The sequence below is a fragment of the Poromitra crassiceps genome (genome assembly GCF_964638095.1).
Source record: "Poromitra crassiceps genome assembly, chromosome: 13".
Lineage (NCBI taxonomy): Eukaryota > Metazoa > Chordata > Actinopteri > Beryciformes > Melamphaidae > Poromitra > Poromitra crassiceps.
Genome location: NC_139644.1, coordinates 27,739,112 through 27,750,367, shown reverse-complemented (window position 1 = coordinate 27,750,367; position 11,256 = coordinate 27,739,112). Strand labels below are relative to the sequence as shown.

Sequence of the window (11,256 nt, the reverse complement as noted above, 5' to 3'; positions counted from 1 at the left end):
TTTCACTCACAAAAACCTATCAACATTAAATATCTTATTTTGAAACTTTTTAGCGGAAGTCCTATCTATATTATAGCTGGCTTTACTCTCACTGGCTGGACAGAGCAGAGAGGGCATCTAGGCTAATACTAATCCACCATACAGTATATCCTTGCTGCCACCACTCTTCTGCTATCCGTTCAAATAGGCCATTTACAACGCTCTCTCCTATAAACATTAAATGTGCAATCACTAAACAAGCGTTTGTAGTTTGTAACTGAATACAGATTGAATGCACGTGTGCTGCCTATAAATAACGGGCACGAGATGGGGTAGGCTAAATTTAGCCTGCAAGAATGAATTCATCTGTTTCTCACATACTGCAATGGCGCTTTACCCACACACAACGCTGTTTACAAAGTGGATCAAAACAGTATTGGCTCACACAACAAGTAGCTAGCTAGTAGCCTAACCTTACCTGAATATTTGGTATCCGATCCGCGGTTGTCAAGGGAATATCAACATACGCGTCATGGCATCAGGTGCAACAGCCGCCGATACCCATGGCGCTTGCTTAAAGAGTTTCAATATGCAGCCTGTCAATAAACGATATGAACAGGAGGAGATGCATGCTGTCAGTCAGTGTAATAATAATACAGGTAAGTAACGTTAGCTAAGATTAAGCTAACGTTAAGGATTCTTGCACTGCAAAGTCTTAAGCTGTTTACATCTCCACGGGCTATGCAGCTCAGGTACGCAGATCAAGAGCTTGTCAAACATGGTCTACTTACGTTTGAGGCTCTTTCATGCACCTTTCGATGTGAAATGCAGACTTATTATTAATAAACATCTCGGCAGTGACATTTAATTCCCATTCTGGACCAGAGGAACGCTCCATCCAACTCCAGACACCACAACAGGAAATGGAGGAAGCTTGTTGGTGCGATTGGTTGAAAGTCAGCAGGTGTCCTGAATCCCCCGCTCTGATTGGTCGAGCAGACCACAGCGGGCTCTGATATTTTTCCGACGGCCGCAGATTGACGCGCATATTTCAATAATTTATTCCGCGCCGGATGAATTATTCATGCAGGTTGGTTTTATCTGTTACACTTTGGAATAATTCATCATAAACCACGTGACGAAACCTAACAACAGCGCTACTTCCCTACACCTGTGCTTCACTCTTGCCAAGCACGAAGTAAGCAAGTTTGCATGATCATTCATTGCATAATGCATTCCCTCTGCCTAGCCCTAAAACAAAGTTATCCTAACAGCCAAGGTGTGAGAAAGTGAGGACCAGACAAAATGTTGTCACTTCCCAGGTATAATAAACTGAAATTGGTTCTCTCTATGCTGCTCTACAAGAAAACACGCACACACACACACACACACACACACACACACACACACACACACACACACACACACACACACACACACACACACACACACACACACACACACACACTCTCTCTCTCTCTCTCACACACACACACACACACACACACACACACACACGTGCGCGTGCGCAGACACACACACACACACACACTGTCCGCCAGTCGCTCAATAACCTCAGCAGGGACATCACTGATGACTTCACAATTCATTCTGACATCACTGATGATGTCACATGTCTTCATCAATGAGAGTCATCCATTTTATAACCTCAGCTCAGCACTGCAGCAGGGAAGGATTTATGACATCACCAATGCATAATGACATCACTGATGACATCATAATTCAGTTTATGTCATCACTGATGATGTCACAATGTCTGTGACATTATTAGTGGGTATGACAACATCAGTGATTTATGACATCATGATAACAATCACAAGTCAGTCTATGACATCACTGATTGTGTCACAATGTCTATGACATCATTAGTGGGTATGACTACATCAGTGATTTATGACATAAATTCAGTCTATGGCAGACAATCAGTCTATGACATCACTGATGATGTCACAGATGCACAATGTCTATGACATCATTAGTGGGTATGACCTCAGCCAGTGTGGGTATGACATCATCAGTGGGTGAGGCATGGGCATCCTCAGTGGGTATGATGACATCACTCGACGATTGTGGGGCATGACAACATCAGTGGATGGGTTTGACCTCATCAGTCACCACTGGCCAGCCAGGAGCCAGCATGCCCAGTTGACATCATCAGTGGAAGATAATTGCATAAGATGCAGAGAATGGCACATGTCATAAAGTGTCTGCTTCTGTAAAAGGGAAGCCCTGCTGCACTGCGTACAGCCGAGGTACAGCCCATCATGCCCATGGTACAGCCTGTTCTGTTGATGAACTGCCCCTTTAAGAAGCCCTCTGCCTCTGCGCAGAGGCGCAACAGCAGCAGTGCATCACATCACATGACTCTTCTCTTGTGACAGAAAGGAAAAGCGTTTGGTGTGAGTTTAAACTGAGTTATAAGGTGCTGCGATGACAAAGGGGCTTGTTTTGGCGATCAAGGACCAAATGCAGAGGGGGAGATGGAGTTAAGTTAACCATTACCTGACTGCCTGCGACCATTCTGTCTTTAAAGGGTACATTTGGCGAGTGTTTGGTGGTGTTGTGCTGCTTGTCGGGGACAAAGTTGGCGCATGGAGAGAGACGAAGTTTCATTTTTGCGCAGCGTGTTTTCTTTGCTTTTGTCGCACGGCTCTTCAGGCAAAGTGACGCTAGCCTGACACAATTTAGTCCGCGTTTGTTGTGGTTGCTGTGGATTTAAGTTAAGGGCATATCGGGAGGCAACTTGAGAGGACGCAACACGTCGGGGAGATGGTGGACAACAACAAACCGCTTCTTCAGGACAGACCTCCTTCCTACAACGCCGTCCCGGGGACATACGAGTACGGCCCCCTGCAGCAGCAGCAGCAGCAGCATGGCTACGGGGCCATCCCCGCTCCAGCCCCGCCGCCATACCAGTACCCAGTCCCAGGCCAAGGCCAAGGCAAGTAGCGACGACTGCGCTTTTTGAATAAATTAGCTATGCGCATTGTGTAGGCTAGACGTCCTGTACTCTGTGTGATTACCTAACCAGGCAGTGGGGCAAAGCAAGCAGCCCCCCCCCAGTCAATACAACGTGGCTGTACCGTTCGGGGGTCCTTGACATAAAAAGTTGGTCCAGTGTGTGTGTGCCTGTCTCGTGTGCCGGAGGCCACTGCTCTCTCTGACTGTTGATGCTGGATGCTGATGGAGTCGTGCTGTCATAATAAGTGTAGTAACATCTCATCAGTCTGCTGCAGATACATTATTACATTGTTGGCATGTCATTTCCTGCCTGATTCACATCCTCCATATGCCACCTCATCTTTCAAACGATAGTGTGTGATTACTGTAAAACACTGTGCGAGTTGGTTTCCCAATGGTGGTTCCCCACAGTGTGTTAACTACTTAACAGGGAAGTCGTGTTGGTACCAGAGCAAAGCTGTTGGCCAACTTCTATGGTACTGTATGGTAATAATAAATGTTATTGTACCACACAGTCACTGCCGAAAGAAGTGGTTTCAGTGCTCCCATATAGCTTATACCGACCTGAATATATGGGAACAACTGTTACACCAGATGTAGTTACTTTTATACTTTTTCATATCCTCCAGAATACCTTGTGTTGGCCAAACACTAAGTTAAAGCTTAGCACACCTTGACTCTGAAATAGCAAATACTCGTACTAACTTGCACTGAACAGGCAGTTTCACTTTGTCTTGTCTTTAACCAATGTCTTTGGTTATAAGGCAAAGACATTGGAATGTGAATGTGAACCGCCATGTTGTCCTCAACAAACACTCCCTGGATAAAAAAAAAAAAAGCATACAAGTGTGAATACAAGCAGAAGAGAGTTTGAGAAATGATAAATCAATCACTGACCGACCTCATTAATATGAATATGTTGAACTTGTTCAACAGGAGGGTACCCCACAGCCCAAATGAGCCCTGCTGTATCCCAGCAGCCCTACACCCAGACTTACACCATCATCCAGCCCTCTGTAGTGGTGGTGGGGGGCTGCCCTGCCTGCAGGTGAGCACACGCTGTCACTATCACACTATCATTTTTTGCTCTCTCTACCTTCATTCGCAGAACTTCCTGGACCAAATTACATCATTACGACTAATCAGACACACACACACACACACACACACACACACACACACACACACACACACACTATGAAGGCTAATCGTCCTACTGGTCATAATTGTTATACTTTGATATTAGAACATGGGAACTTGTGTGTCACCTCTGCTATCAGGATAGTACAAAAGTCCAAAGGTATGTAAGGAGTACCGTATATCATAATATGAGTACCAGTGGAAAGACTTCTAGCTACTACATACACACATACTATATAATACATACTGAGCTAAGGAGGGTGGGGATGACTGACATGAGAGAATGTATAATCATTCAGTGAGAGGAACACTTACAGCCATAACTCCACATTCAGCTTGTCTATTGAGAAAACAATTAGCAACAAGGTCTCTTTGATTAGGTCTGCAACTAACGATTATTTTCATTGTTGATTAATCTGTTGATTCTTTTCTCGGTTAATCAATTAGTTCTTTGGTCTATAAAATGTCAGAAAATGGTGAAACATTTTGCTCAGGGTTCCCAAAGCCCAAGATTTTTGATGTCCTCAGATGTCTTTTCCCCCCACAACCCAAAGATATTCCGTTTATGTCATAGAGAAGGATCCAGAAAATATTCACATTTAAGAAGCTGGAATCAGAGAATTTTGACATTTTTCTCTCTTAAAAAATACTCAAAGTGATTAATTGATTCTCAAAATAGTTGCAGATTAATTTAATAGTTGACAGCTAATGGATTACTCATTGCAGCTGTACTCTAGTCTTGATTAGCAGGTGCTTACTAGTATTGAGTGTCCCATGCTTACTGTGACTAAGCTGGTTTCTGAGCTGGTTTCTGAGCACAGTTCCTTCTTGAGGCTCATATGATCTGTTCATGTGTCTGTTTATGTATTTGTATATACTATCTACACACATCTACTCTTTGTTCCTGTGTGTAACTGTTGTATGTATCAGGCCTACAGTGTGCTGCAATATCAAACGCAGCTGACTGACATTCCGTTTTGGAGTGTGGTTTCACATTGGTTTCACTGCGCCTGAATCAACTTCCTGCCAGTCAGATGATTTAAGCCCCAAACATGTGACTGATTGGTCAGGTGGTCACATGGGGCCAAAGGTCACTGCAGGACACCGTTCACTAGACAGACCAACCCTGGAAATCACATCTGCTCCCATTCCGTCCACTGTTTCTTTTTTATTTATAAATTGTATATGTGGAGCTTGAGTAACTGGGTAGACCGGCTCTCATAGTTTCCTGGTCGTAGTTCTTTTGTAAATGCAACAGATTCTTTTAATGTCACTTGTCTTTCGGTCATGACTTGCATCATTGCCACCAGGTTGCCAGAGTCAATAAAAGCCACAGTTCCTGGCAATGGTGTACAGATAAGCTGTGCAAATGCAAACACCTGTGGCACAGCACTGCAGTGCCACAAGAGGCCACAGACAAACTTTTTGAGCTCGGACGCCATGTAAATAAAGCCTTGTTTTAGGAGCTAGGATAATGTGCAGAAATAAAGAAGCCCAATTAAAACTAGATGGGACTCAGTGGAATGCATACCTTCAACACTATGCAATCGTCATGCCAGTATGCCAGTTCCACATGTCAGATTTGTACTTAAAGGGAATAATTTCCTCTATATCCCATAACCTGTTTCTCATCAGGAGATGCTCACATTTTCATGACTGGACCTTAAATGGGACATGATCTTTTTGTTCCAATTCTAGCCACTTAAAAATATTGTAGCCGATTATCCCAACACCACATGACCAACACCACATGACCAATCAGCTGTAGAGCTGCCCTTCTACCACTGGACCACGTTTTTTGAAAATTTGGCAGGATGGTTATGTCTAGAGCAGAAATGAGCTCTGTGATGTTTTTCTTCCTATGTGTAAGGTCCTAAACCAGTTTTCCTGTGTGGTTGCTGTTGATATGTGCGAACACAGAAAACTACACACTTAGTGGTTAAAGAGTGCAAATGACTGCTGACGTCTGTGCAGTGGAACATGTGTAGACACTGTAAGACAGTGTGTGTAGACTTGACATGGTGCTTATCACCTAAATGTCAGTTCTGAACAGCCTTGCCTAAACTGTGGTTATTCTCAGAATAACTGTGAACACATGTGACTGACCTCTTCAGCCCTGTGAGGTGAGGAGACTGTAGCAGGCAAGGTGGTTTTTGTTTGTGGTAAGAGCGTGACTATAACTTAGGTGACACCCAACAGTTCAAGGCTTCCCCCCCCTCTGTACTTCAGATGAGACTATGCCCAACTTGCAAGTTGTAATAAACTCAAGTTTTCCAAGTCTTCCTTGAATCTCAATACATTTCCATCACAAGCTCTGCATTGCCTCCAATGTTGGAAGGTTTGCCTCTTCTTCGGTCTGCTGATAGGCCACTAGGGCTGTGGCGATTCACTTATCTCCCGATTCGATACTATCACGATTCTTGGGTGCCGATTCGATTTATATTGCGATTCTTAAGTATTGCGATTCTACGATTATTGCGATTCGATATTACGATTTATTGCGATTTTTGTTTATTTTTTTCTTTTCTTTTTTCAGTTTGTTTGCTTTTTTACACTAGATTAGAACATGGGAAAAGTTTAATCATACACTAGAGACTGTATATTATATATCATGAGTAGGGCTGGGCGATATAGTTAAAAACAGGGGCGGACTGGGATCATAATTCAGGCCGGGCATTAGATACCAAGCAGGCCAGGCCGATATGGGCCGACGCACATGAAATTTGGGCCGTTTGAAGCCAGATTTGGGCCATTTGAAGTCCAATTGTACAATGAGATGCACCCACTTTAACCCTGAAGTGTAATTATTACTTCAGACTAACTAATAAAGTAATAAAACCACTAGTAAACCAGTAGGCGGCGCCTGGCCTGCTGTTCAGTGAGTGGCCTGACTGCAAGCACCCAAAAAAAAAAAATATATATATTTTTTTGCGATTATCGATTCTGGAATAAAAGATTGATTAAAAAAATCGTGACATTAAAAATCGCGATACTTAGGTGAATCGATTTTTTCCCCCACCCCTATAGGCCACACAGTTTGCTGGTGTTTGGTGGATCCGTTCAGATGTTACATGCCTTTTAGTGAGAAGCCACGCAAAGCTCATCCCCCTTTGGCCTATCATGGATAATCGTTTTTTTTCTTTTTCCACAGAGTTCTGTGCAAAATAGATCCCCTCATAACTTCCAGGACATGCCTGATACACTTTGTAGCATTAGTTACAGCATTAGCCTTTTTTACTTCCCACCCAATTCACCCATTTTGTGTCTAAAAGGCAGGAAGTAAAACAGGTGCAAGCAAGACATTGATATTAGTGTTCTGCTTGCACCTGTTTTACTTCCTGTCTTTTAGACACAAAATGGGTGAATTGGGTGGGAAGTGAAATAGGCTAATAGTGCCTTCAAAGCTACTCATTGAATCTGTGATCAGTGAAGGTCTGAGCTGTTGTGTTGTGTATGTTAATTCCTCCTGAGGGCCTCCTGCAGATGTACGGGCCATGCATGGTGCAGTCATGAGACCTTGGTTAGCACTCTGTTTACACTGACTCTGGATTAAAGCTCCTTTGAGACACGCTTGCCTTCTGTTTGGCTCAAATATCTCCTTTAAAGGAATCCCTTATTCCCTTGACATTTTCAATCTTAATTGGTTATTTATCTCCATCAGATATTTGTGGCGCAGTGTGGAAAAGTTTCTAGGCTGCCCATCCCTTTCTCTAAAATAGCTTCTTGGCATTCCTCATTGAAACTGTGGGGCACCGCGAGCCAAAAGAAATTCACTCTGAGTGAATTCAAGAAGCAGCAGATTAGAAGGTTAAGTGTTTTTTAGACAATCACAAGACGCCTCTCTTAACTCCAACTGCCGTGTTGCTGGGAGACGTGGGCACATCAGAATGGCAGGTTTTTGTTCCCACCATAAAGATGATGAGAGAATAACTCTGTGTTCACATCATCGCAAAGTCCTCTTTTCCATGGCCTGTAGAATAAGGCTATAAGAGAACTCTACCGCGGGAAAAGTTGTAAAACAGGGGTTTTCAAAGTCTGAGACTGTGGGCCTCCCCCCAGACAAAGCTTGGAGAAGGTGGCCCCCCCTCACTCAATTCCTGGATGCGATGACTAATGGTATCATGATTATGTTATTTGATCCCAGAGACAGTAAACAATTGAGCCAAGATAGCCTGATATTGTTGTTTGACAGACTTCAGACTACACCACATTAAAAAAAGGTCTGTCTGAACGCATTTATTTGTTTCCGACTCCGGGAAAGTGGGAAAAACTGTGAAATTCCCCAAAACGATGTATCTCTGAAATCTCTTTTAGGCTATTCTATGTGATCTCCTTTTGATATCTAATGTAATATTTATATCACTTCCATTCACTGAGCCTCCCCTGAAACTGCTTGGAGCCCCCCTGGGGAGGCCCGCCTCCCACATTGAAAACCTCTGTTGTAAAGGAAACAAAAACAAGCTCAACCAGATACTGAAGATGTCAGGTTTCAGCTCCAGTGTATTTTGAAGAAACGATAGAATGGAATGAGGCAAAATAACTTTCTGTTCCTCAGAATCCTGTCACGCGCCGGCTGTACATGGTTCCCACTCACAAGCCTCCAGATGAGCTCTGAAGAAACTGTAGTGAGGACAGTGATCACTTGTGATCAGGCCTCGAAAGTAGGGGTGGGGGAAAAAAATCGATACACCATAGTATCGCGATATTTTGTCTGACGATATTGTATCGATATTTGGACGCCAAGTATCGATATTAAAAAAAATTGCAGGCCATGCCAGGCCACTGGGCATCTTCCCCAAGCGTCCGATGTTGCAGTCCACACCTGCAGTGGCATATTGAGTCCAGAGAAGCTTAATAATGTAGCCTACATGTGGGGCAAAAACAAAACAAAACAAAAAAACACTGCATGTTTTACTTCCGGTAAGGTCAAGGAAAAGGTAGGAAAAGGAGTTAGACAATATATCGCAATATTCAATATATTGCAATATCGCAATATCACAATACTATCGTATCGTGAGTCAAGTATCGTTTTAGTATCGTATCGTGGGCATCTGGTGATTCCCACCCCTACTCAAAAGCTCTCTGAAATAGATGTGACTTGGTCTTGTGTAGACTTTGGCTGACGGGTGAACAAGCACATTTATTTATTTATTATTAAATGCACTTTTTAATGAATGGATCTTACCTCGGAAACGTTTGTAATAACGTGCATCATTCAGTATATTTGATGTTTGGACAATGTTCCAGTATGTTACTTAACCCCTTATGGCGTGTGTGAGTGAAATAGGCCTTTTTCACAGCTGCCTTTTTGTGTTGAAAAGACAGGGTAAACACAGGTGCAAGCAAAACAGTGAGGGGTTCCAACTTCCATGATTGGGAGTTGGAACCCCTCATTACTGTTTTGCTTGCACCTGTGTTATCCTTGCATTTTAAACACAAAATGCCCACTGTGAAAAAGGCCCATCGTAATTTAGTTTCTGCTGTGGTTTGTGTATAGCTTGAATGACAATAAAGTTGAAATTGAACTTGTGTGTGTTGCAGAGTGGGCGTCCTGGAGGATGACTTCACCTGCCTGGGCATCATGTGTGCCATCTTCTTCTTCCCTCTGGGCCTCCTCTTCTGTTTCGCGCTGCGCCAGAGAAGATGCCCCAACTGTGGCGCCACCTTCGGCTAGAGGGACCAAACTGCAGCTGGCTCACACACGCTCCTATTCATGCACACATACACCCCCGCGCGCGCACAGTCCAGCATTGTCGTGTCTTTTATTTTGTTATCCTTTCTTAATATTGCACTTCGATGTTGCCATTATGTTGTGTACAACAAATGATCAATTAGATATTACTATGATGACTTATAACCAGACGCAAGTTTTTATTAGAGGCACGTGTGGAAAAATGTGTCAATTTTCTAGGATAGATCATGACGTATGTAACGATCCAGCTGTTGTCAGTGCCTTCACTTACATGCAAGCTGAGAGATCGTCACAGATTCCATCAATCATGATTTCTTCATTAGATGTAGCTCAGATCATTGACCTGAGCAGATTCCTCTCTGTGTTTTGTACTGATGTCACAATGAACTGAGGCACAGGCCGATCTTGTGCCAGACATTTGATTTTGTTTAGTTGTTTTCCTTGGCTGCCACATTGCTCACGTTTGACTTGGTCAACCTTGTGCTTGGTGACTTTGTACTCATCACAGTATCCATGTTGATCACTGCTGAATCTGCTTTGTCAACACAGCCCCTTTTTTGGAATCTTATTTTGTTCTTTTTTCGACTCGGTCTGTCACATGGAATAACAATAAAACCAATTGAAAGAGACTTGTAGAAAAATCCTCGGACATATAAAGTGTCCTGGCTGCAACAAATGGACTTTCGTCAAGACAAATAGTCTGCAGAATTTTGTCTGTTTTTGTTGATATTTCTTGGGGCCATATTTGCACTGACCGTTTGTTTGATGATGATTCTGCTAGATTGTGCTTTTCCAGGGCCAATGCAGACCTCAGGTACATAACAATCTGAAACGCCCTCGACTTTACAACCTCAATCACTGTCTGACTTTGGACTCCTTCGTTAAGGAGAGACACTCATGTCGAAGAGCGCAGACTCCCACTTTAACGCATAAAGTCGCAATTAAAAGGAAGCATGCAGAGAGAAATAAAGCGTAGAAATCTCTCGATGTTTAATCTCCGGATGACGTTTATCTTAGTACTCCACTTTGTGACAACTCAGCCTGCCCCATTCCTCCCGACCACAGACAATCAAGAATGTCTGCATCTCCATGTGTCTTCGTCTTCCATCAGAGCAAGATGTTTTGTTTCTGTCCATGGCAGAAGGAAATAGTCTGCGGGGGGCGCTATTTTAAATATACTGGCTTTAGAAACACTACGCACGCTGTAATGATTGAGGTTCTTACTTTTTATATAAGAGATATTGTAATTAAAAATGAATGCTACTCAACATGCTTTTTGACTATGATTTTTTTCATTTCAAGTGGATGCACAAGTTCATGCTTTTCTTATATAAATTATATATATTGGGTGTAATTGTTCCTTAGAAGTAAAGCATGATCAGAAAATTAAAGTTATACTATGTGTAGATATCACTGTACATAAATGAAAAACAATTTGAAGAAATAAATCTTTATTTTCCATA

At 42.9% G+C, this 11,256-nt stretch overlaps 1 protein-coding gene across 1 annotated transcript; it reads left to right on the top strand.

Moving 5' to 3' along the window:
* Nucleotides 1-2,374: 2,374 nt before the first annotated feature.
* Nucleotides 2,375-11,061, top strand: bri3 (brain protein I3). Its single transcript, XM_083648855.1, has 3 exons — nucleotides 2,375-2,941; nucleotides 3,898-4,009; nucleotides 9,643-11,061. The coding sequence occupies exons 1-3, from the start codon at nucleotides 2,770-2,772 to the stop codon at nucleotides 9,773-9,775; spliced, it is 417 nt and encodes a 138-aa protein (XP_083504981.1). The 5' UTR covers nucleotides 2,375-2,769; the 3' UTR covers nucleotides 9,776-11,061.
* Nucleotides 11,062-11,256: the final 195 nt, after the last annotated feature.